Below are 27,555 nucleotides of genomic sequence, written 5' to 3' on the forward strand. Positions count from 1 at the left end.
GGTGCTGTCATTTTTAAATCCCTGGACAAATACATTGTTTGGATGAAGTCCAGATTCCAGTTTTCTTTTTTAATCTGTTTGTATTCCCAAGAGCAGCAAAGGTTATATTTGGTGTGTAGCAGCAGGGCATGGCCATGCTGAGTCTTGCCTCTGTAATTTTGTGACCTTAAGCTTCACACTTGCTTGGTGGCCCTGCATTAAATTTTATAGCTTAAAATGTGCTCCTAGACCCACAGCTATGAAACTATGAAACTAGCAATTTAGCAGTACTTTTTTAATATATAATCTCTGAAGAGTGTTTTTTTGTTTTAAATCCGAGTTTCTGAAAATATCCGATAAGTAGTCGACACGATCTGGTGCACCGTTCAGGGTGCAAAAACATTTGAATAACAGAAAAAACTAGACAGGAAATATTACACACTTTTTTTTTCCAGAAATATTTAATAAAATTACTGCTCTTATATTTACAGTCAAGACATTCCTTATTAATCTTGGGCAACAGTGGGTCTACATGACCATTCACTTAATAATGCACAACTTTGCTCTGTACAAAACAAAAATGCTAACTTTTTTTTTTTGTATAAAAAAATATAAGTTAATTTAAAATGTAATTCTAATTAAGAAAATAACAATGCTAATAATCATTGACGGTTGCATTAATGATAGCAATATAATAGAAGCCATAATAAAATTAAGGACAACATAATAGTATTAATAATAATAGTCTCTAAACATAGTGCATGTGAGGGGAGAAAAAGAAGCGGTGGCTGAGCTCAGTCACTGAGGTGGATAATGCTGTGAACTTCCTCTTAACTCAGATTCTTGTTTTTAAGCAGTTATGGTGGGCGCACATGCATAAACACACACACACACGATCTGAAAGTGCATGGCTGCCTAAGACCTAAGGTAGCACCATAAGAGTGTAGCTTACGTCTGTGAATACAAACACATTTCACACACGCATTGCACATGTGCCAAAAGTATTAACGGGGAGAAAAATCACACACACCACACACACACACACACACACACACTGCAATGGAAGCTGTACTTACTGAACACACACATGACCATATCAGACATTGTACTCCTTTGGTAAACTCCCACCCCACCCCCTACAGGCATGGTTAAGCAGTTTGTCAGTGTTGGTTACATTCACACGAATTCGCTCACAGCTCTGGCCATGTCTCAACGTATTACAGGCTGCAAAATAGAAATGCAAACCATGCATGACACCGCTCTATTTTCAGAACAAACCATTTAATCAGAGAACGCGCTGTCGCCATATTACAGGCGATTCCTCATTCTAATTGATCCTTGGCCGTGTTTAAGTGTAGCCCAATTGTGTGTCTTACCATCTCACTTGAATGTAGTTTTTAAAAATTAAGAGCACAGTGTGTATTTTAACACAGTGTTTCATCTTTATACACATAATGGTTTGAAAATCTTCGGGACTTGTCTTGATTATTACTACTCCATTTTATTACTCCTCACACCAAGTTTGTCCTTCCATACTTTTAATCAGTGTTTCGTAATGATCTAATGAAACCTTTACTTATTGCTTTACGATGTTCTAATAGTCTTTCATGTCGCAATCATTCTGTTACTCGTAATAGTATTAGAAGCTTCCACCTATCATTTATTCGTAACCCAAATAGAAACTTGTAATATTAAGGTCAGGGTTGATGATTTGAAACAGTTATTATTAATGCTACGTCTTACTTTTAGTGGGGGGGAAAAACCTAACAAACAACTGGGCACAAATGGTAGCAAGCCGGACTGCATTTGTCATAGTGGTTGTTTACTTTCCTGTCCTACATATACAGTAGTATTACGCTAAGCACTAATGAGACGTGTGTATGTCTGAACTCGTCTTGTGCATACGTACGACAGTGATATAAAAATGAAGAGTATCTATCTGAGACTATCTGAGAGTGCAGTGAACATTTCGGAAGTCTATAAATACAAATTAAATATTACCGTTTAATGAGGATTTCTAGTTTACGTTTGTGTGTCTGTCATTATAGAGTCACAATGCACTGTGTAGAACATTTATTACTGTTTGCCTTAGAAATGAATTGATTGCCCAAGGTCCAGCACTTTTAGGACAAGAGGATCAAAGGCTGATTTGTACATCAGGTTGAATGGTCATAGATTTTTAGAGCGGAACATTGTGACTCTCGTGTGACTACAGTAAGGTTCAGAATGATCCGGCTTCTTTCGTCACAACAGCTCTGTTACTTCAGACAGATACACTGCAGGGTTTGTTTTTCTCCCTCTGCATCCAAATCGCCTTCCCACATAGAATAGGCTGTATTTCTTCATTCAAGTACTGCAAAACATCTTTGCACAAACGATCAGAATACATCCACGAGTCAGCCACCGTGCTTGGCCTCGCCTCGTGCACCTTTACGCTCCCTACAGTCTCTCTCAAATCTCCCAAGTAGGTTTTGCGTTAGATGTTTTGATCACAGCAGGAATTAAAGTACCGTTTCAGACAACCTGAACCCTCTCCAGTTATTTAGTAGGAACCGCAGGTTCAGATTTAAGGCCTCTTCAAATATAAGACCACAAAAGAAACCATTTTGAAAAACAAAGAATTAGATTTCACCTCAAAACTAAACATTAAAAAAAGCTACCATCCGAGGAACACTCGAAGCTAAAGAAGTCCATTCAGACCAAAGGTGGTGCCACACAGCAGATTTGAGGCAAACGATTCCTGCTTTCTAAAGAGCCATTATAATTAGTCTCTACCTCCGTCACCCACTGAGGTAACGCTTGTTTTTCTTTGTCTTCTTTTTTTTTTTTTTTTCATTCTTCCTTTAGTTGCTTGGTGAATATCACCTCTCCTGCCTGGCCTCTCTGCTCCCTCCCATCTTCAGAGAAGTGGGATTGTTCTAAAGGAAGTGCAGTGTCTCTGGCAGGGTGTGGATGTTGTCCTGTTCAAGGCTGAAGGTCTCAGGCAAAGTCAGTTGTCCACTTTGACTGGTCCAGTCTCTAGCAGCTCACTCTGCTCTGGTTCCTCACATGGAGTCCACGCACATGGCTCTTCCCCTCGAACGATGCGCTCCCACTGGCTCAGGTTTTCCCTGCATGCACACAATGCTACACTTTAGAAAACATTTACAAGAACTGGTATATAATTACTGACTTTAGCCATGACTGAGACATATGATAGAATAGCTACAGATGAGCTATGAGTCTGAAAAACGTCTTCAACCAATGATATCTAGCCAAGTATGATTAGATCTTGTTGGTAACACACTGTATATGGTGCATATTATTATGCAGGACTGTGTAGAATGGCTGGACATGTAAAGGCTCTGATGTCTCGCATCACTAAACTGCTAGGTACAGTACAAATGTAACTGGGGATTAAAATGGCTGTATAGTGGATATCACAAGCCTGTTAGGATTGCTGTGATTTAAAAAATGATGTTTTACTTTGTTCCACTTTTTAATAAGACATAGCAACCAACAAAATACAGAAATCTTGTTTTTCAGTTTCCAGATTTCATCCAAGGTTGAAAAAGATCTGGCTTGCATGGTTTTGTGCTGCAAAAAAATTACACCTGATAAAGATCCAGAGGTGTTGTAGTTTTTTTTTTTTAAATACAATAATGCACGTACCTAATGCATCTTTACTATGGCTTCTAGAACCTACTCCGAGAACCTATCCCAGATAGATACTCGGCCAATATTTCCAAGTGAGAGGAAGCCGAGCCTGATCGTTCTGCATGATCTCACCTGGACATAGGCTTGTCCAGTGCTTCATTATGCTGACCGGAACTTTTGTGTTGTTCTCAGTGAGCTGATATGAGGTCAGTGGAGAGCATTTTTGAGCTTGTATGTATCTTTCTGCTGGATCACACATCTGAAGTTCAGGCTGCTGCTAGCACCTGACATACTAGCTTTATGCCACAGTACCTAAGCATTTGCTGATGTTCACTGAAATCCATGCTAACTAACTGTCAATGTAATCCTTCTATTAGGATACATCAAAGTTGCATGGAGAGAGAGAGCTGGAGCGCACATCTGGTCGAATCATATCAGGGCATCGTGCCAGCTCTAAGAGTGAATGTCCCAGTCAACTGATATAAGCTGATTGAGGACCAAGAGAAGAACTTGGACAGTAAAGCTCCACTGAAGGACATGAGTCAATGGGTTCATCATTTTTGAAACAGTAAGTAGTCAGAATATTGTGTATTCACTGTGTATGAATACTTACTTATTAGCTAGAAATATTCCCACCTAGCTCCCAGTGTTCCTGGGACCATGACCATAAACTGAAGATGAGTAAATTATCCTTTTTCAGATTATTTTCACCATATTAACTGTTTAGAGTATGGCAGATATTTTTAATGAGTGCTAAGTTACTGACACAGTAGTGAAATATTTATTTATAGAAGCTAAGCAGTGGCACAAATTGTCAAATGCAGGTATCTTACTGTACCATGATGCCTTACATAACATAGTGAGGGTTGTACACTCCAGTCTGGGTTATTGATTGGACTGAGGCCTTTTTTAGTATTGCTCGGTGGACCCTAAACGTTTTTCTGTGCTATGTCAATCTAGCTACACACTCAGGGTGAATACCAAATCCGTTTATAGGCCAGTTGATGTGTTTCCTGGATTGATTGTTAGCTGTTAGTCACCTGATTTGCTGACATGACTGAAATGTCTCTGACATTAGTCGATGACAGCAGCAAGTAAAATTTTTGAAAAATATTTCACTATTGTGTCACTAAATTACTGCTCAAAACCATGAACCATTTCCTAAGATTAAGACGAAGGATAATTGAATTTGTTAATAATTAAGTATGCATACACAGTGAATACAGAATCTTCTAAATACTTACTGTTTCTGCAGGTTCAGTAATGATTATAAAATAATGAACACAATGACTCATTTTAAAGCTGCAGTCACACAAAATGGCTCATGTCCTTCAGTGGAGTTTTACTGCCCAAGTCCTCCTGTGGGTTATCAGTCAGCTCACACCAGTTGTCAGGTGACATTCACCCTTACATAGAGCTGGCACAAATAGGGTCAGACACCCTGATCCAACCAGTAACTCTCGCTCATCATGTAACTTTGATGTACCCTAATGGAAGGATTAAATTGACAGTTACATGGCATAAAGCTAGTAAGTTGGCTGCTAGCAGGACCAGGCTGAACTGCAAATGTACTGGTGCATTTCCACACGTTTGGTGACTCTCCAGCAATGCGCTCAGTAAAGGACGGTCCTCCCACTTTTGCTGTAATCGAGTTCTACACATATAGCCACCCATCCAGTAAATTAGAGCTATGTTTTAAGCACGTACTAAACCATCCACCTGCACATTCACACAGTAATCCACTCAACCAATCATGTGGCAGCGGTGCAATGCAAAAAAAAACTCAGATACAGGTTAAAGAGTTTCAGTTAATGTTTACATCAAACATTAGAATGGGGAAAGGTGTGATATCTGTGACTAACTGTGGCTTGGATGCTGGTACCAGATGAGCTAGTTTGAGTATTTCAGAAACAGCTGATTTCCTGGGATTTTCACACACAGTCTCTAGAGTTTACACAGAAGACAAGTAGGAAAAACAAAACACATCCTGTGGACAACAGTTCTGCTGGTGGAAGCATGTTGTTGATAAATGTCTGAAGAGTCTGGTTCAAGCTGCCAGAAGACGATAGTAATTTATTCATTCATTCATTTTCTACCGCTTATCCGAACCTTCCTCGGGTCACAGGGAGCCTGTGCCTATCTCAGGCATCATCGGGCATTAAGGCAGGATACACCCTGGACGGAGTGCCAACCCATCACAGGGCACACACACTCTCATACACTCACACACTACGGACAATTTTCCAGAGATGCCAATTAACCTACCATGCATGTCTTTGGACCGGGGGAGGAAACCGGAGTACCCGGAGGAAACCCCCGTGGCACGGGGAGAACATGCAAACTTCACACACAGGGCGGAGGCGAGAATCGAACCCCGAACCTGGAGGTGTGAGGCGAACGTGCTAAACACTAAGCCACCGTGCCCCCCGATAGTAATTTAAATAAGCGTTAATTAAGAAAAGCGTCTCAGCATGCACGGTCTAGTTTCAGTCAGTGAGTCCGCGCCCACGACGTGCCTCAGATTCCTTGGCAGACAAGAGAGGAGCCCGATGTGGTGGTCTGATGTTGTGGCTCATCCACCTCAAGTGATGTGATGTGCGTTCTGAGATGCTTTTCTGCTCACCACGGTTGTAAAGTGTGCTGTCTTCTCATACCAGTCTGCTTATTCTCCTCTGATCACCCTCGAGAACAAGGTGTTTCAGCCTACAGAACCTCCATACACAGAATCGTCTGTGTAAACTCCAGAGACTATTGTTTTGTGTTTTTGAAATACTCAAACCAGTCCATCTGTCAGCAACAACCATGCCATGGTTCAAGTCACACTTTTCCCCCATTCTAATGATTGATGTGAATATTAACTGAAGCTCTTGACCTGTATTTGATGATTTTTTTTCCCATTACACGGAGTGAATAACTGCATTGTGGACAGGTGTTTCTATATTAAAGTAAATGAAGAGTGTATGTGTTTAGGCAGAGCTCTAATATACTGGACAGGTTGTCATATCTGTTGAACTACTGTTGCAATCAGCTTACCTTACCACACTTAAGTGTTTCCATATCTCTGATATGACTTATGATTTAAATCCGATTCAGCTGCTGCCTGAATAACTGACCTGCAGGCTCGAAGTAGTGGAGACGATGGAGGGAACATCTCAGACAGCGTGGTGTAACAGGGTACGGCCACTGCATTGTAAAACCCCACCTATGAGCACACACAACATAACTGTGAACACAAAAGTAACTACTGACCGCTTACTAGAGTAACAATGAACTAATTTCATTTTATATACTGTACATTCATTTAAAGTTCAGAAACTTCTGAATCAGTGTCCCTTTTTCAGGTCTGGCTGTACCTGTCCTTGTGGAACCTCATCCTTCTTATCCCTGTCCATCATGGGAATGGGCTGCATTCCTATCTTCTTCATCTCATCCCCCTGGGGAAAAAGAGACGATACATGTTTCAGGCTCCATTTCATTCCTTGTTTTACCAAGTTAAAACTGCCGGAATATTTAGAAGTGTGCATTGCATTTTAACATGAAACTGTTATAAAGCTTACCTCAGCCCAGAACTCTGCATAGATGTCATTGGCTGTGAGGCGAGTGATAGGCCACAGTTTTGTAACAGAGCAGAGATCACACGCTGTCATCATCAGGCCGATTACGCGGTCCCTGGTAAGCCGAGCAATTAGGACACTGATTATCTCCATGCTAGACTCATGAATGTCATGACACTCTTTTGACATATGATTAGCTGTGAAAGTGCATGACCTCTGACCTGTGGGCGTGGTTGTTTAGGTCCAGTGCGCCTGTGCTCAGCAGATCAGCAAGCTGCTTGCGGTTGCTAAAGTAGAGTGCCAGGTCGGTGGCGATGATGGCTTTGCGGATGATCTCTAGCACCTGCTCGTACTCGCTGGAAGTCAGGTTGGAGAAAATATTGTGCCCTTCCAGCTATGGGAAACAAAGAGATCAATAAAAAAGCAAAAGCTCCACTTAGGAGGCAAACGGCTTTGCTGGGGGCAGCAGCAAAGCCTGGAAGAAAGGTTCCCAAGACGGAGCAGGTGAGACAGGGGTTAACATAAAAGAATCTAAAGGCGGGGGAAGTGGGGGGTGTGTGTGTTTCACTTCACAATCTGTACTTTCAACTAAATCTACACGTACAGAGAAACTGTTCTTAACCCTCCACTGGTGTGAGAAGAGAAGAGCCTCTCGATCATTTCACCTTTTCCCCTTCATTCAAATATGAAAACCTTGTTCCTACACCCTTAGGTGTTTTGCTAAGTATCTCACCTAAAAACTGTACCATTAATGAAACGATCAAAGAGGGATCATTTTCTTTGCTGGGTTGAATCTAAGTCTTCCAATCTTAGTGTGCTAATATAAAAGCCAATCCAGGACCTATGGGTGGGGCTAAAAATAGCACAGACTATCAACTGGTCAACATACAGTAAGTTTCTGCTAACACAAAGTAAAAAAAAAAAAAGCAATTTAGTATTCATTAATTTTATTTATAGTACCATTTAAATTTATTGCTGTTAGCTTAATATTAGATTTCTTCTTCTATTGCAAGTAAAAGTTTCCTAATCACCTTGTGCTCTACACTTGGGTCAGAATGAACTGAAATGAATAAATAAAATTTTAAGGTGTATTTTACCACTTGCACCTATCAAGTCGCTACCTGATAACTTCCAAGGAGAATTCTAAATCTCAGTAATAGAGTTTGCAGGGTTTTTGAATGTGACGCACCTTTGGCCAGGATACACACAGAGTTTGGGGAGTGGCAAAGTGCTGTTCGGTGGAAAAATGCTAATACAGAGGCAGTGAAGTCAGGAAAGGGCCACATCTCACCAAGCCAAGTGTGTGTAGATGCAGTGTGTGAGAGCTCTACCTGCAGGATAGACACCGTCTGGGAGAAATGATGCTGTTCCATGGTGGACGTGGAGTACAGCGCCGCCAGAGGGTGGTCAAACTTCTGCAGGTAGCTATTGCTGTAGCCTCGGTGGTCCAGGTCATGACATAAGCAGGCTATAAGCAGACCTTTCCTCTGGTTGAATGGAGACATGAAAACATGAGGCGGCATGTAAGGAAATGTTTTTTTGGTGGAGAAAAAAATCGAAATAAGTTTGGGATATGCACTGACCTCCAGTTCAGTGAAGATTCCGGAGGTTTTCTGGAGAATGACGTACATGCAGTGGGCCACCGTCACAGCATGCTTCCAGTTGTGGTAGGGAACCCGTCTGTAATTCTTTCGCACTGACATGGTGAAGCGACACAACTTCTCCAGCTCAAAGCTTTACACACAAAACAGCCACATCAATAAAAATGTTCACAATGCAGATTAATAAGGCAGATTAGGAGTCAGTGTCATTTTGGTAAGAGCATAGTACACACACAAACAGTTAAACAGAAATATTCACAATTACACTTAAATAAAATAAAGACTCCAGTGTGAATACTGTGTAAACTGGAGAAAATGTACATCCTGATTGATTACTGCTACAGTACAGAAGTGAATCACAACAACACCGTGGCTTAAGCGCAGAGAAACTCCAGTGTTTAGAAACATGAATTCCATTTCTCTCTCATCATTTCCTGTGCATCAGGAATTTTAAACCCTAAGTGTCATTTAAAACGTGTTCTCACCTGTTTTTCCCACATGAACTGTGAACCATGTACACAAAGACTGCAGGCCAGAGCTCCTCATAAGGGCTAATATCAAAGTGGAACCTAATAAGATAAGAAGAGAGTAAATGAACTGCATATGAACGTCATTTGGGAAAAACTGTTGGGTTTTTTTTTTTTTTTGAGCAATAGAATAATTTCCTAATTTTATATCGGTGTTAATCCCGTGTTAGCATAGTGTACATGGACCCATACTCCCACTGTAACAATTAACCAGAATAAAATAGTTGACATTTTGGTTATACTGTTGCTCACACCTCAAATCAAATGGAAAAAGATTTCACTGTTGTTTCTAGTTGCCACATTTTTGTAAAGTTTTAGCGGTTTTTAATGTTTTATTTTATTGTCTAACTGCTAATACACAGAGAATGCTACAACAAATATAAGAGAATTGATTAACTTTTGTGTACGTTCCATAACATCGTCCTGTACTTTTTAGCAGTATGTAGTGTTTTAGTCTTCAATTTCTCAGGTAAACCTACTGTACCATATAGGTCATTTTCTTAGTACACCATTATATTGTATCAGTTGCAATGCAGTTTAACACAAAGAGCAATAATAATTATGAATTTTCAAGAAAGTTAGTCTAACCTAACATTACATAAACGGCTGGACTAACAAGGTAAATGTCTAGTAAGAATCAAGTGTTTATGAGCTACATGTACCCAATAAATGGGCCAATTATTGCAGTTCCACATGCTTTAGTGTATACTCACAGTTCAATCTCTTTGTATATGGGTGTAGGAAGGGAAAGCTGTGTGAGGGTTTTCCACTCCTCAGATGTGCAGATGCTGTGGTATGAAAGTTTCTCCATAGTCACCCTGTAGATGCACTCTGAATGTCTGATCCGATGATACATCTACACACACACACACACAGGCCACGTTGAGGACATTAGTCTGTTCAGCGTCTTTTCCTTTACAGACACAAGGTGCGTAATTGAATATCAACAAGAAGGCAAACGAGCAAGAGTTTTTTTGCATTGATGTGGGTGAGCATTCGGAGCTTGAAACTTAAATGACAAAGGCCACACTGACCTACAGGAAGCAGAGACAACTAAAAATATCAGCATACGTACAAACAAAACTATTAACTACATAAGGGGGGTTTTTACAAACACCCTCCTGGTTTAAAGGATGCTTTACATCTGAATACAGATATATATAGGAAACTTTAAAGCACAAATTAGACTGTGAAATTGCGTTAGACCTGTAAGACACTCTCTCTGACACACACACAAGCACACACATTCCTTTGGGTGACGGTTTCTCCACAGATATTCACAGAAACATACACTTTGTGAAAACTCTATTGTTAAATGTGTTATACAAATAAAACCGAATTTAAACCCAACAACTGGGGTTCGGTGTCTGCCAAATAAACACGCACATGTAAAATTCACACCCAAAAAGCCCAGCACAGCCGTGTCACGTCTAACAGTTTCAGCAGCGGGTGTGGAGGGCATTATTTATTGTTGTTCCTCTGCAACTGTTTAGCTACTAAACCTGATGCCGGTCAAAGGAAAAAGACTAACCCTGAAGCCAAATTTCCAAAACTAAACCACATTTTCGCCAAACCCAAGGAACAATTGCTACTCTGTACACACAAGACTAAATACCACTTCTCTTTATACACACACACGCCATGGCAGCCTCTGTTTGTCTTCTGACTCTGTTTATCAGTTATAAGTAAGAAGAGGCTTTAAGGGTTTAAAAAAAGTCTTGCACAGCTTAGGGAGTTTGACTTTAACAGTTGGGAAACAATGCGCTTTAATGATAAATGTCTTAGCGGTGGTGGTAATTTAATTCCACAGCACCTTAGACGTGCACAGAAATGCACACATTGTAGAAATCGGTCAGTGGCGGTTGAAGCTGTTGTGTGTTTTTGTGCTCATTAAACTTGTTCATCTGCAAGAATTTCACTCGAGTGTGACTCGTTCCGCCTCCCAGAGAGCTTTCCATTAACACACACGACTGGTCTGTCACTCACGTTTGCACAGTGTAAGGCCAGAGCACAAAAGACGGCGAACATCTTGAAGTTGTTCTCGTCGGTTTTAGTGAAGGCACTTCCGTTCAACTTGTTCACCATCTGTACGACGCCTATTACGGTTCCTCGACTGACGATGGGCATGCACAGGATGTTCCGCGTCGTGTAGCCGGTATACAAGTCCACTTCTCTGTGAAGAACAAGACGCACAAACAAACAGAAAATCACATTTAATCAGGTACATAAACCATTTGTGTTCTATATACTTCATGAATTTCAGACCGACTTGCTGACACGTGTAAATAAACTCTCTTTTAACCATGTGATGATATTTTTAATGAATTTCTCTAAACTGTTTCATATACAATGAAATAATATCCATAAAGAGAGAATCAAATGATTAGTGTTGTCCCCCCCCCGTATCTCGTACCAGCATGAAGTTAGGAGGTGGACGACAGAATGAAAGTCAGGTGGTCATGAGAAGTGTTACTGTATGTTTATACGCTACCTGTTGAACCGTGGGTCTGCATAGGCATCTGGAATATTCAAGACCTCTCCTGTTCGTGCCACTTGACCCGCTATGCCCTTCTCTATAGAAAACCTAAGTGGAGACAGAGATTACAGGGAGTGTTAGATTACAAAATACGACAAACACACAAAAAATATAGTATAAAGCAAAAATGCACTGAACTCTGATACTGGACTTGAGCTTGCAGTGCAGCGAGTGTGGGCATTAAAAATGAGGTCATAGTGGAGTGAGATTTCACACGCAGTGATATCTTCACTTCACTTCTGCGAGGACTGAGACACGTGCTTCAAACAAGTCAGCGTATGCTCATTACAAGCAGCACAAATAAACAGAGCTTCAGTGTTGTAATAAGTACTGTACATGTTAACTGTTATAATACTAAGCAAGTTACTTATTTCAGTATCAAGCATCATACTAGTTCTGTTCAGAACATTTAATACCAAAGGTTTACTGGTACTCACCTAATTTCTTTGGTTTTCTTAAATACCGGCCTCCCTTCATTCTCCTCCCCGATATCAAAAAGGTCAGAGTACAGCTCTTTGTTATTGTGATCGACCTGGAAGAGGGCGCATCTGTCTGCATTCACCAGGTTTTTTGCATATATCTGGAACACAAATTAGTGCAGCGGTCATCTCTGCGACTTCCTGTTTCACAGTTTAAAATGTCCAACAAAGTACAAGAGTATGACTGATGCGTACTGAGAATTCGCTACAATCCCAGTCATTAGAAATACATTAACATTTGTGTTAATATCTGGGCAGGGATCTCTGATGAGCAAATGGGAAGCATTTCCCCCCTGTGTAAGAGTGAGTGTGAGTGAGAGAGAGAGTGTGACAGAGAGCTAGAGAGAGTGTGAGTGTGTGTGTGTGTGTGACTGTGTGTGTGAGAGAGATATAGAGAGGGTAAGTGAGAGGGTGTAACTGTGTGTGAGAGAGAGATAGAGTGACTGTGTGTGTGAGAGATAGAGAGAGGGTGAGTGAGAGAGTGTGACTGTGTGTGTGACCGAGAGGGTGAGAGAGTGACAGATTCAGAGAGGGTGAGTGAGAGAGTGTGAATGTGTATGTGAGTGTAAGAGAGTGTGAGAGAGAGTGAGTGTGTGTGATAGAGAGAGAGAGTGTGTGTGTGTGTTAGAGAGAGTGTCTGACAGATGGAGAGAGAGAGAGAGAGAGTGTGTATTTGAGAGAGAGTGTGACAGATAAAGAGAGTGTGACTGTGTGTGAGAAAGTGTGACAGAGTATGAGTGAGAGTGTGACTGTGTGTGTGAAAGAGAGTGTAACGAGATGTGAGTATGTGTAAGTAAGAGTGTGACAGAGAGAGAGAGAGTGTGTGTGAGTGAGTGAAAGAGAGAGAGTGTGACAGGATAGAGAGAGTGTGACTGTGTGTGAGTGAGAGTGTGTGACTGTGTGCGCACGTGACCGACAGAGTGTGAGTGCAAGAGAGAGAGTATGTGAGTGTGACAGAGAGACACTGTGTGAGAGAGAGTGTGACAGAGATTGTGTGTGTGAGTGCAAGAGAGAGAGAGACAGTGTGTGTGTGTGAGAGAGAGAGAGTGACAGAGAGAGAGAGAGAGAATCGCCAGTGGGGAAACTATTCGTTTCTTTATGATAACTTTTTACCATTATATTGGACCCTTTTCTAACACCGGTTGTCAACAGAAAGGGAAAATCCTGAATTAGTCTCTTATTAGCTCCAAGCTTAGATCAGGAAAGCAAAAAAATTCAAGAGAATGATATGAGCACTAGGGAGGGGGGAGGGGGAGGGGGGAGGGGGGGTAAGGGGAGCCCAAGGGGAATGGCACGAGGAGGTTCTAGGAAGGGACTTTCACTGAACCCAGCAAACATAAGAGGAGTTCTTTCATCGCTCATGTTTCTTTACTAGTGATGTCAACGCACATGAGCGACAAAAGCACAGCAGGTTTTCTCCTCATGACAAGGCGTGTGACCCTGCTGAGAAAAGCAGAAACATACTCACCATGATATGTTCAAGTAGAGAATCTATTGCCACGATATTGTCGAAGTACGTTCTGAGGAGGAGAGCGAGAAAGGTTTAAACTAATAAAACAATGTGTAGAACGGTAAAAAAAACCTGTATAACATTACTATTAAAATGAAGTTTGATGACATTGTGTGTGTGTGTGTGTGTGTGTGTGTGTGTAGTAGTCTGGGAAAACCCATCAGATGTCACTGCAACACTAAGAGCTATAAATTACAGTTGTTTGTCAAAAAATAACGTGGACCTGTTTTATTTCCTTCATATTAGTACCTAGGCTTTCTGCGTGATCGTCAACCAATCAGTCTCCTCTAAAGAAGTCAAAACTTTGCTAGCCAAGTGTGTCTCCGTCACACCGAATCAATGTGCCGGAATCATTCGGAGAGTCGTGGCACCATATTGTCTTTAAGTTTATTATAGTTAAAATATTCTATATTTTATTAAAGATTCTCTACATCTCTCAATGCGGTCACTCACTTTGACACATCTAGGAGGAAGTCGTTGAGCTCCGTCTGCTTTGCTAAACCTCTGCAGACCTGGAATGAACAGAAAAGAAAAGCAGAAATGTATTAAAGACGCCAGGCGGTTTTGTAGTCTCACCTTCGATAAAGAATACCAAACGATACCGATGAGTCTTCTTCACACTGACAGGCACTTATATATACTGTACTGCTCAGACCCAGAGCCACTGTGGGACGCCATCACTCAGTGTGTTACTGCTTATGGTTAAAAAGGTTGCGACTTCATAATTGTCTCCCAGAGGTACGTGTGTGCGTATATTCAATGACCGGGTTGCAAACACTGGGCCTCTGAGGCTGTTCAGTGCATATACCCAGGGGCTTTGGGTGTGAGTGTGTGTGTTTGTGTGTGTGTGTGTAAACAGAAAAACACTGCACAGCTTGTGCAAAAGGAAGAGTGTCTGAACTCACCTGCACTTGGTGAATAGCTACAGAAGCCCATGCTAAATTTGCAGTGGCAACCTAGAAAAAAAAAAAATGGAGACAATTAAAAATAGATATTTACTTTATTTTTAGGTTGGTTGCTTTTACCAAAGATGAAGATCCGCTCACGTTATTTTATCTTCTGACACTCTGCACTATGTTCGTTTCTTACTACTGGTTCAGTGTCAATAATATAAGTAATAATAATAATAATAAAAACAGAAAAATGTTGTCAAGAAAAGAATCCAAGTGTAATTATTATTCCTTTTATACCTCTGCAATATGCCAGAAATGATCATTTATGTATTAATCAACAGCACCTTATGCTTATTAACCAGAAATGGTTACATGTAATTTCCTGCTAGCACTTTATCACGGTTGTTCCATCACCGGGTGCTTTTATTTTTCCTTTCTCGGCTTGTCATGTTACGGAGAAACCGACACGGAAGTCCTTCATGAAACTCATGTCCTGATGTTAAGTGTTGACACTGGAGACATCGTCCATAAATATTAAATAAACATCTTTGCGCACGTCTACATGAATGACAGGTTTAGATTAATGCGTTTGTTCTATGTTATGTTTCTATAGTAACCAATCTGACTGACCGTGATTAAACTAATGCAGGATTAAGTCATTCTCCTTACTTCTGTTACTCCCCCCCCAACCACACCACACCCCACCCCACCCATGACATCACATGCTTAAGGCAATATTATTTCGAATTGACGGAGAAACTCTTGACTCTGGACAAGAAACAGAAAACAACTAGTTCCGAGTTCACCCTGCTTTAATTAATACTATTTGCAAGCAGCTATAGCGGGTAGTGTAACGTCTGCGCACCTCCTGGTGGCTGAGGTTGAAGGGCTCTCGGCCGAGGTTGCGGTGCAGCTCCAGCACGGCGATCAGGTCTCCGATGGCCGTGAGGATGGGGAGACACAGAACAGAGTGAACATGGATCCCTGAGTCCTGCCCTGTGCCGTGGGGAAACCGCTCATCCTGTACGTACACACACACACACACACACACACACACACACACACACACACACACACACACACACACACACACACACACACACACACACACACACACAGGTTTCAACAATGCGTTTCTGCTTAACTAGTGTGTCTACATTCCGGCTCTGACATTCCCCTTCATTGTGCAGCTGTGTATTGTACCTGCTCTAAACAACTGATCTGCGTCAATGCTTAATTACCTTAATTACCTGTAATCGGAGTTGAGTTAAACAGGCATAATGAGTTAATACCACAACTGCTCATTCAGATCTGAGATGTAGCTACAGACTTGCATGCTACTCGGACAGGAGCATGTGCCATGCTGGGGACGGGGGGACGGTGTCAGTTCTGTGAGGTTCTTAACCGTGAACGCAAGTCGATTGCTGAACAGCATCAACAGTGTGCACTACCACTGACTGACTGACTTATGGTTTGACCACAATATTTAATCCTGAAACATGTTATGGGCTGGAAACAGACTCAAAATATTTACTCCACACCCTTCAACGACCCTATTAATCCTATACGTGTGAAATTATTGCTAATTACTTCGTTGTATAGGGATGTGTAGGGACCATCTCACAATTATGTTTTAATTAGTGCATATGTGGGAGCTCTGAGGAGATGTCATATTAATCTGAAGCAATAATTTGAGGACTCACAGTTGTTTCTTACAGTAAATCATTCGTTCAGTGAGCTGCACAATAAAACAATGCACGGAAAACTTCAAGTTCTTCACCACATTCGATGGTGTCCAAAATACGGTACACAAAATAAACAATGAAATACTAATTTAATGATTTGTTCGGTCATTTCTGCCATCCTGTCAACAGAAGATACAACGTTTTCTACTTCCCCAACCAAAAAACCCACTTTGTACCATCTGCCCTGAGGAGAATACTCACACTCTTCCTGTAATCTCTAACAGTCCATTCCTTCACCCTGAACAGTTTAAGCTAATTTATATTCTTAGGTTTGTTCATGTAGACGTCTGTCTTTAATTCTGACCGCAGAGTTTAAGTCCAGAGATGGAGAATTACATTGACAAACTCTGTTTGTTTTGCTTTAACCATTTTGGCTCATCCTCTTACTGAAAGCTTTATCTATAGCCGAGTCTGAACCTCTTGGCAGAGGCAACCAGGTTTTGGGCTGAATAACCTAGTGCTTAGCAGAATTCAATATTATCTGAAAAAAAGGTGTGAACTAACATTTTATGTACTTATTCTGTTGCCCTATGGGGTGTTTTCCCCTGTTGGTGTTAATAGGAACAACAATAAACAGCTGTATGTAATAAGGGAGTTCCTACTGTATATTACTTCTGCTAAGCACCATTTACATTGTGAACGAATAAACTGTTAAAACGACCAATCATGCACATTTATATGTAACCAATGATCTTCATAAGGATTATTAAAATACATCACAGCTTTCTAGTCAGCGTTTTGCACCGTGACTCACCCCCATGATGTCTTCTACAAGTAGTGTCTTGCGTGTCTTGGCAACGTGAGCAGCTATGGTGGTACCGAACACAATGGGACCGGAGGGGATGAGCCCGGGAAGCCCCTCCTTTGCCCCGGTTGGCGTGAATAAACACAGGGTCTGGACCAGAGAAAAGGACAGGATATGGTTTATGATGCATCAGTATCCTTCAGCAAACCCTATGGTGGTGAGTCAAATTAAAACCTTTAAAAATTGTTACAAATTAGAATTTAACCGAATGGATTTCTGGAAGAATTTGACCATGTTAAGTGCTGGAACACTTAAGAAATAGAAGTGATAGACTTCATTAATGCCCATTAGTGCGACATAAAAAAAAAAGAAGGATTTTATTTGACTCACCCTCGTATAAGCGCTAATCGTTCTAGCGACCGTTCAAACGTGTAAACGTAATAAGTGTACGGAAATAGCTATCCAAACATGCTTATCTGTTGCAGATAGGGTCATAATGATGACACGGCTACTCTGGTAATGATGTAAAAGAGACAAATCGCTGTTTGCAGATTCATGCATTTGTTTGCACTTGATGTTCCTACAGATTACAGATTAAAGACGCCTAAGGTTAAAGAAAGACCCAGTCCTTCCTTTAATTCCTGACATCAATAAACCATCATCAAATGCATCGCCACCACCTCATTTCTATTACTATAAGAATATCAGGAAAAAAAAAATAATGATAGTAAAAGGAAGTATACGGTCATAGAGAACCACTTACATTGTTGCATTCTCCAAGGAAGTATAGTGCAAAACCATCAGCTTTTGTAGCTATGAGGGGGAAAAAAAACAACACTTTTTAGGCGTCAATTTTAGAATCGAATGAGATTCTTTATCCTAACAGCACAACTTCTTCGATCGTGTATAAACTTTAACTCTAACAGGGGGTTAATATTTGTAAGCTACAGGTCAAATTATACAAGACTGATCTGTGCTCGGGGGGCACGGTGGCTTAGTGGTTAGCACGTTCGCCTCACACCTCCAGGGTTGGGGGTTCGATTCCCGCCTCCGCCTTGTGTGTGTGGAGTTTGCATGTTCTCCCCGTGCCTCGGGGGTTTCCTCCGGGTACTCCGGTTTCCTCCCCTGGTCCAAAGACATGCATGGTAGGTTGATTGGCATCTCTGGAAAATTGTCCCTAGTGTGTGAGTGCGTGAGTGAATGAGAGTGTGTGTGTGCCCTGCGATGGGTTGGCACTCCGTCCAGGGTGTATCCTGCCTTGATGCCCGATGACGCCTGAGATAGGCACAGGCTCCCCGTCACCCGAGGTAGTTCGGATAAGCGGTAGAAGATGAATGAATGAATGATCTGTGCTCATGGCTCACGAAGAACCTCGAGTCATTTGTGTGCAAGAGTGACACGCTTGCAGTTTGTTTGTGGTGTTTAGGTTTACGTGAATGCATGCGAGTGCACACGTGTTAAGAGACGTCATGTGTACAGAGGGAAGGGATGAATCCCTGAGCTCCGCAGTGCTGCAGTGTGCTGAGGAGGCGTGGGTGGATTAAATGTGACAGCCTGTGCACTACTCACAAGGAGAGAGAGAGAGAGAGAGAGAGAGAGAGAGAGAAAGAAACATGAACATGCACTAGGGCAAGGCCTGCTAACCAGGGTCAATCCCACCAGCACCCTCTCTGTGTTTCACCATTAACCCATAAATTGACTGAACTGTCTGCTTGTGCAGGAAGACCGAGGACGTGCTGCAGACAGGATTTGTAAGGCCAGGCTTCACCACTGAACACACAGCGTACAGTGCCAAAAGATCAGAGTTGTCTAATACAGGGCATGCTCTCAGGAGTGGCAGCTATATAATACAATGCCACAACTTCAGATTGATTTAAACCCTTTGTGGAAATATGTTGAAAGCATTGACTGCTATTTATTTATTTATTTATTTATTTTGAGCATCAAGATTTACTTTTTATTTTTGAGACAATAGCAGCTAGCGTAACGTAAAGACTAGTTTTCAAAGTGATTGCCACGCTTCTCTTCTTGACACAATAACGGCACTGATTCTCGTCTTCTCCTCAGCAAGCCTGCAGACACCTGTCGAAGGAATCCCGGACACTTTCATGCAGGATATTTCCAGCACTTTAATACTGTTACGTTTGCTCATGTGGATTTTCTTTTTCAATTCAGTACACGGGCCTGACTTCGAGAGACTCGAGTCATGTTGGCAAACATTCATTTGTTTCCTGTAATTATATTAGTTGCTTATGCTTCTGGACTTTTTGGTTTGCTTGTTATTAGAATGGCCTGTGCACTGCAACAAACATCTGTCTGTTTCTGTTCAAAGCTCTTTGTGATGGACGACGACGAGACGTGTTAATATCCAACAAACAAGAGGGCATACTGTAAGTGTCTCATTTTTAAGGATGAGAAAATTTCCAGTTAATGTAAGAAATGCTTGTGTGTGTGATGCGGATGTGTGTGAAGCCTGACCTGTTTTGATAATGTTGCACAATTCGTACAACAGGAGTTTGTTATCTCCGCCCGTGTCCAGCCGCTGCTCCATGTAGCTGTTCAGCTCGTAAACCACGCCCTGCATATTAGTGTCCTGGTACTGCTGGACACAAGAGACACACACAGTATGCAACTAGACAAACACAAACAACATGTACTGCATACAAATACGTGTTAGGACTCTCGGGCAGTGAAACAGGTGAGTGGAAACATTCAATCATCCCACAACCACTGAGAGAGTAGGTGTGTGTGTGTGTGTGTGTGTGTGTGTGTGATGCAACAGCAGGCACAGTTTACTCCTGTGAAGGTTTTAGCCCTCTAACCACACCCACAAAACTCATCCCATCTCACTCCGGCGTCTCAAAGATTTGATGCTTCTTGCTTTCTCGTCACAGGTGGATTTATAACCGCGGCCGATTTGCAGGATGATCTGAAGCACTAAATCGGTAGCATGTTTTGTCTGTCCTGCCTTAAACAACAAGAGTACGTGAACCATCTCTGTGCCTGTGACCATTAGACACATTTGTGACATCATGAATGAAACCTAAATAAATAATGAACCTTCTCGTCAGAACTTTTTTAAACTTAAAAAAAAAAAAAAAAATAAATTACAAATGTCAAGTAAATTACATGTATCTTCTAAAGACACCTCTAGACACACACAAGCTCACAAACACACACACTCCAACATGTAATCAAAAGTAAAGTCAAGCAATAAAGGAGTGAGAAGAAACACACAGCAAAACTATTCAAAAAGAAGTCTCCTCACTTACCCTGCTTACTTCTTTAGTCGAAGGTTCATCTGTGCGGAGACAAAACAAAAACATGTCCAATGGAATAAATAAAAGGTGGCGTGTTAAAGGATTGCGTGTTGTACTTTCACTGGTGTCGCTTCTCTAAAGCCAACCTTCGCAAACACTGTTGACTATTCAGGAGATAAATCACAGTTACATAGTGCGAGTACAGAGCGGTTTAGTCTTGGCAGACCTTTTGGTGTCTCTACAGTAGGGAAGTGACAGAATATGAATACATTACTTAGAATGAACAGATAATGATTGTCTAAACAGATACAAATACTGATAATACTGTATATACAGGATTTAAAAAAAAAAAAAAAGTTCCTCAGAAGTGCATCAGGTCCAGGATCCTGTGGGCTGCAGCAAAGAAGGTGCATAAGTAAAAAGATCATTTCGTTCAGGTATAAGTAAGAGACTGGATATGAATCTCTCCTGCCAAAAAAGGTACATCAACATGGACATAAGTGTCATCCTTAGTAACTGACTGGTCACAACAGAGTAGATAGGTAGATTTATTTTATTGTCAAGTCAAGTCAAGAAGCTTTTATTGTCATTTCAACCATATATAGCTGATGCAGTACACAGTGAAATGAGACAACGTTTCTCCAGGACCATGGTGCTACATAAAACAAAGACAGAGCTATAAGGACTTAGTAAGTAGTCCTAGATACATAAAGTGCATCTGTGCAAACAGTGCAGGACGAGACAGACAAGACAGTGCAGGACGAGACAAGACAGTGCGGGACAAAAGACAGTGCAAACAAATAATTACAAGACAATAAACAGAAGACAATAAACAGCAGCGACCAGTGTAAATACTGTATGTTCAGACAATATTACATGTGCAGAAATACTTGAATGAACACAGTTTTATAGCAGCAGTTACCTGAGATATTGTAAAGTTTTGTGCAAAACAACAATCAACTGAAATTTCAGACAGAATGTGCAAATATCAAAAAGTGTGCAAAAAAACAGCATGTAAACCGATTGATGGATATATATTGGAAGTGTGTGTATTCAGTGTAGGTCTGTGCAGTCCATACATCCATTGATGTGCGTGTGTGTTGTACTCCATACAGTCATCAGGAATCCATGGCTTGTGGGAAGAAACTGTTACACAGTCTGGTCGTGAGGGCCCGAATGCTTCGGTACCTTTTTCCAGAGGGCAGTAGGGTGAAGAGTGTGTGTGTGAGGGGTGTGTGGGGTCATCCACAATGCTGTTGGCTTTGCAGTGTGTGGTGTAAGTGTCCAAAGAGAGACTCCAATGATTTTCTCAACAATCCGCTGCAGAGTCTTGCGATCCAAGATGGTGCAGTTCCCAAACCAGAAAGTGATGGAGCTGCTCAGAATGCTCTCAATGGTCCCTCTGTAAAAAGTAGTCAGGACGGGGGGAGGGAGAGGTGCCTTTCTCAAACTCAAAATTTGGTGCTCCTGACGATCTCTACAGATGATTTGTTGAAGTTCAGCGGAGAGTGGTCGCTCTGTGACCTCCTGAAGTCAACAACCATCTCTTTGGTTTAATCAACATTCAGAGAAAGGTTGTTGGCTCTACACCAGGCAGTTAGTTTTTGCACCTCCTCTCTGTATGCTGACTCGTCATTCTTGCTGATGAGACCCGCCACGGTCGTGTCATCAGTGAACTTAATAATATGGTTCGATCTGTGCAGGGTGAACAGCAGTGGACTCAGCACGCAGCCCTGGGGGGCTCCAGTGCTCAGTGTGGTGGTGCCGGAGATGCTGTTCCCGATCCGGACTGACTGAGGTCTCCCAGTCAGGAAGTCTAGGATCCAGTTGCAGAGGGAGGTGTTTAGTCCCAGCAGACTCAGCTTCCCAATCAGGTGCTGAGGGATGATTGTGTTGAATGCTGAACTAAAGTCTATGAACAGCATTCGTACATACGTGTCTATTTTCCAGGGGGGTGAGGGCTAAATGAAGGGCCGTGACAATGGCATCGTTTGGTCCAGCAGCCTTCCGTGGGTTAACTCTGCATAGAGAATTCCTCACGTCGGCCGTGGATAGAGTACCTGGGGGAGGGATGGTGGGAGGGTCATCAGGGGGAGGGATGGTCTTCCTTGCCGTTACGGTGTTCTGCACCTCAAACTGCACCTAAAAGTCATTCAGCGCATCTGGGAGGGAGGCATCACGATCACAGGCAGGTGACGCTGTCTTGTAGTTCGTGATCACCTGAATGCCCTGCCACATGCACTGGGTGTCTCCGCTGTTCTGGAAGTGGCTGTGGATTGTCTGGGCATGTGCGCGCTTTGCCTCACTGACGGCTCGGGACAGTTTGGCCCTTGCTGTTCTTAGGGCCGCCCTGTCCCCTGTTCTGAAGGCTAGGTCTCTAGTCTTCAGCAGCGCATGCACTTTAGCAGTCATCCACGGCTTCCGGTTGGAGCGTGTAGTGATGGTCGTGGAGACAATCACCTCATCAATGCACTTGCTGATGTAGCTGGTCACTAATGCCGTGTTCTCCTCCAAGTTAATGGTGTCACCGTTGGTTGCAGTCTCCATGAAGATGTTCCAGTCAGGGCACTCAAAGCAGTCCTGAAGAGCAGAGGTCGCTCCTGCTGGCCAGGTTTTCAGGTTTTCTATATATATATTTTAAATAAAATACTATTCAGTTGTGGTAATTTTGGTCCAAAATTTAAAAAAAAAAAAAAAAAAAAAAAAAAAACCCTACACAAGTCAGGTGGTGAACTTCCTGGGGTTGTTACTGGGGTTTTCAAAGCATAGTAAAAAAGGGTATATTTAATAATAAAAAAGCCTTACGTCATGTCAACCTGGGGTTTAAAAATAATAATAAAGAGACAAATATTTTAAGCATTATACAGATACAGAATAGTGGAATTGTGTCTCATAGACAGAGAACACAAAGCTCGGAACACACACACACACACACACACACACAATGAGGGAATTTGTGACTTTGTTGCTCAGTGTTTTAGTTTGTCAGCCCATCAACAGACAGAGGCTTTAGCAGAACCTTCTCAGTCAAAGACAGCTACCGAGTCAAGGACAGAGAGGAAGAAAGCGCTGTTCTTTGCACAAGGTGCACAGATGTGGGCCTGAAAACAAGACGCATAAGGCTCCTCTCTTCTCTGAGGTAATGTGATTTAGTGTACATTAGTGGCTGCCATGGCAGACGCATCTCACTCACTGCGTCATAGCAACATGTGACCCGACATATGACGAGTCCTTTCAGGGACACAAAGCACTCTTACCAAAGAGGAAGTACAATGGACAGAGAACGCGTCGAGAGGAATAATTAGTTTCACAATACTGAAATAATCACAAACAGGCACTGAATAGCATACGCAAAAAAAAAGTCTAGTCCAGATTTCTGTTAAAGACTATAATAATCTGTGATTCTGATGACTGCAGCAGAGCGACATTTCAAGTTCCATTTCTGTTATATGCAAACGACTAACTCGGCCGTATTCTTTCTGACCAACCGTATGACACGTCTAATATCTGCGGTCTCACGAAACCTCTGCTCTTACACAGAGATGGTGTGATACCACTTCTCTTTTTCAAAAAGAGTCCTTGAGCATCAGCTCATCTCGATACTCCTTTGACGGATTTCCTTTAAAATCCGCTTTAAAATCATTTTTATTGAAGCACTTACACACACAAAATAAAAATAAATCATTTGCATTACAAATATAATACAGTCTAATAAATATTCTTCAAATCCAAGTGCAATCTTTTTTTTCTTGGAATATTTTTAACAGTTATATTTCATGTAATGGAACATCCATGAAACTTCGTGCTTTGTGTTCTCACTGATATTATGGTAGCTATAAACACATGGCTAACTCACCATCCTGTCCACCTCTGATCACTCAAAACGGGCAGAAGGAACAACTTGACATAACTGCAGATGTCTGAAGAATTTTAAACACGTTTAGAATTTTTAATAAATCAATTCTAAAGGAGAGAAAAAAAAGGCAGCTGTCTGTGATCTGCATAATCAGAATCCATTGTGAAGTTAAAAACACCACAACAAAAATTCTTTATTGCTTTTTATATATATATATATATATATATATATATATATATATATATATATATATATATATATATATATATATATATATATACTGTTGCACAGACTGCACAGGTGAGGGTGAGGGTGAGAGAGAGAGAGAGAGATATATATATATATATATATATATATTTTTTTTTTTTTTTTCTTAACACTTCATTTCATTATTTAAATTTTTGTGCTTTCTGCACAGTCCTCATGAGCGTATAAAAAGTACAGTGTGAATGTGGCTGTACAATGCAGATGTCTGGCTCGTGGTGTCAGTACGGCTGAATGGGAGAAACATCTATCTTTGTTCTTACAGGTAAACTACACTGGCCTGATCTTCCCAAGGCGCCACGGCACATGCCGGTCTTTGTTGCGCTTGAGGCCAGTGTCACGAAGCCCGACGCACCACCCAATCCTCCTGCTGCTGTCTTTCTGCCTCATCCTTACTGCTGAGCGGTGGAAGCCCGGAGACCACGTGCTCAGGCGGAGGGCGCTACTATTCCATCTGTGTGTTTGGCCCTGAGCTCGGTGGGAAGGTCCCGGGTAAGCCAGGATCACAGTGAGAGCCGCACAACAGGCTACGAGAGAAGACACACCTGAGATTCCCAAACAAATAGCGAGATAAAAGACGAGTCTTTTCACTCACCCTTAAAAGACGTCATCTGCTTAAACGAGTATGATTTACACTGAAGTCGATCAGGAGTCTTATTTATTGTCTTAATTACACAAAATAACTGTATTAAAATACTGCTAAAGTCCTGATAATCATTCTGTCCTCAAAAGGTTGCTATGGACAAAACTTGGAGGTTTCTCACTATTCACACTCCTGCACGCGAACCTGTGCAGTCTGTGCAACAGTCTGTACGTCTGTATCGTAGTCTATAACTAGGCATCCTGAACAAATCTTATAAAGTCTCTTTCATTTTCCATGGGGGAAATGGATTAAAGTGGTGCAGCTGAGTGGAGCTGCAATTAATGACTGCAGTGAGAAATACAGGAAGCAAAAATAAATAAATAAAATAATCAATTGTACGAAGGTATCAAATAGCTGTGTTAATAAAGAGGCTAGCAATCCTGGGAGGAAGCAGGTATAAATATAAATATAAATAAAATATAAAAAAAAATTAAATAAAATAACAATAATAATAAAAAATAAAACTGGAAAAGCTGGAAACAAGTTGCACGTCGAGGCCGAGCGGCTTCTTTCCTGCTGTAACTAAATTATGGCACATTTCAGCCATTTTTCCTGAGCACGTCATCCATAGCGCTTTACTTTAGTGCCAAAGTGATTAGAGCCACACAGCCGCAGACAGCCTGACTGGGTCGTAAATCACCGTGTGTGTATGCATATGTGCAAGTCAGTGAGAGAGAGAAAGAGAGAAATAGAGAAAGAGAGAAAGAAAGAAAGAAAGAAAGAAAGAAAGAAAGAGAAATAAAGAGAAATAAAGAGAAATAAAGAAAGCAACAGTAAATGTGTGCAGTGGAGAACACAGACTGTATATCCCAGCTGTGTTGGTCCTCTAAAAATGGTGCCCTGAACATTTGGGAGTTTATTAAGTACCTAGCCCTTGCGTGTGTGCGTGTGTGTAGCCAGGGGGGAGTGGGTAGGGGGCCACTGACGTCAGTAGGGCCTGAGGGTGCTCATTAGTCACAGCCAAACTACACACACGCAGACAGGCAGGATAACACCTCACCAGTTTCACACACCTCAGTAGTCAGTCACACACATGCACACACTTTCAACATGTCTCCAGTCTTCTTGTACTTGCACCTTTGCTGTTTTGTTGACTGCCAGTACTCATACACAGACTTTGACACATGCTAATTCTGTATGGATTTTACATCCAAAAACAAACCGAGGGGAGAAAATTCATTTAGAATTAAGGAACAGACATGAACACACACACACAAGCACTTACTTAAATTGACCATTGTACAGCAATCTAGAGGCTACACACCGTTAGAGGGGCAATGTGTAAGGAATGTGTGCTTCGAGGCTAAACGCAGTCACAAGATACAAAACATGACTGTTCACATTTTGCAGGATGCAGGATTCCAGCTGCTCACACACTGTTCACCTTTGTTTACACTCCAGACCAGGAGGTTCTCCTCAGACTTTACCGTTTGCATTAAACCTTAATTATACAACAGTTAGCGCTCTACGCGCAACCTGATTGGTTCCTGAAAAAGCGTTCTAGCAGCTATGTTGTATCTGATAACAGCATTTTTTTTCCCTCCTCAACCAAATCTGTGCCGTTCAGCCGACCACAAGCTGCTGAGTAACAGCAACGGTCACATTACTCTAAGCCGTTCGATTGTCAACGACGTATAAGCAAAAATAACATGACATACAGAAACACAGTCTGCATCACATGATTTGAGAGCACCAGGACTGCCTTTAGAGTAGTCTGAATAAAGGAGGAGTGTTTTTTCCTCCTTGTTTGGAGGGCTAGGAGAGACGTGTGGGGACCTGTACATACTCAGGCATATCGATGTTACAACCGAGGTCATGTGATGAGCCACACAGCTCAAACTAAGGAGAGCCTGTTGCCCATGGCACTGCTTCCTGAACAACTACAATCCACCACAGGTCATCGTTTGTCCTACTCTCATTTTCTTACTGCCCGAGTATGGAATGTCAGTCAGGACTTGTCATTTCCCCTCACTGCCCAACATGGCATAAACTTAAAGCTGATACAATGTGATAAAATGCCTGTATCTTAAATAAAATGCTAGATATCATTAATAAACTATTTTGGTTAAAGAGTGCTGCTGTAGTGAACATCATCATTCACTCACTCATTCATTTTCTACCACTTATCCGAACTACCTCTGGTCACGGGGAGCCTGTGCCTATCTCAGGCGTCATCGGGCATCAAGGCAGGATACACCCTGGCAACCCATCGCAGGGCACACACACAGAGTTTTTCCAGAGATTCCAATCAACCTACCATGCATGTCTTTGGACCGGGGGAGGAAACCGGAGTACCCGGAGGAAACCCCCGAGGCACGGGGAGAACA

General features: G+C 41.8%; 1 protein-coding gene across 3 annotated transcripts in view; it reads right to left on the bottom strand.

The window, feature by feature from the left end:
- Positions 1-418: 418 nt before the first annotated feature.
- Positions 419-27,555, bottom strand: part of pde10a (phosphodiesterase 10A) — a 53,283-nt gene continuing 26,146 nt past the window's right edge. Inside the window, exons 3-22 of one of the 3 annotated variants that reach the window (XM_060871835.1) lie at positions 20,478-20,506; positions 19,684-19,807; positions 17,969-18,018; positions 17,215-17,355; positions 15,581-15,736; positions 14,728-14,778; positions 14,276-14,334; positions 13,781-13,832; positions 12,271-12,413; positions 11,789-11,881; positions 11,284-11,470; positions 10,011-10,153; positions 9,256-9,339; positions 8,753-8,903; positions 8,500-8,656; positions 7,391-7,559; positions 7,173-7,284; positions 6,969-7,049; positions 6,729-6,817; positions 419-3,089 (exon numbers count right to left, since the gene is read on the bottom strand). In XM_060871835.1, the coding sequence (XP_060727818.1) occupies positions 2,969-3,089; positions 6,729-6,817; positions 6,969-7,049; positions 7,173-7,284; positions 7,391-7,559; positions 8,500-8,656; positions 8,753-8,903; positions 9,256-9,339; positions 10,011-10,153; positions 11,284-11,470; positions 11,789-11,881; positions 12,271-12,413; positions 13,781-13,832; positions 14,276-14,334; positions 14,728-14,778; positions 15,581-15,736; positions 17,215-17,355; positions 17,969-18,018; positions 19,684-19,807; positions 20,478-20,506 (2,192 nt within the window). In that variant the 3' untranslated portion in view covers positions 419-2,968. Of the gene's footprint in view, positions 3,090-6,728; positions 6,818-6,968; positions 7,050-7,172; positions 7,285-7,390; positions 7,564-8,499; positions 8,657-8,752; positions 8,904-9,255; positions 9,340-10,010; positions 10,154-11,283; positions 11,471-11,788; positions 11,882-12,270; positions 12,414-13,780; positions 13,833-14,275; positions 14,335-14,727; positions 14,779-15,580; positions 15,737-17,214; positions 17,356-17,968; positions 18,019-19,683; positions 19,808-20,477; positions 20,507-27,555 lie in introns of all 3 variants that reach the window. The other 2 variants (XM_060871834.1, XM_060871833.1) reach the window with 2 other exon arrangements.

Source organism: Tachysurus vachellii, chromosome 6 (assembly GCF_030014155.1).
Source record: "Tachysurus vachellii isolate PV-2020 chromosome 6, HZAU_Pvac_v1, whole genome shotgun sequence".
Lineage (NCBI taxonomy): Eukaryota > Metazoa > Chordata > Actinopteri > Siluriformes > Bagridae > Tachysurus > Tachysurus vachellii.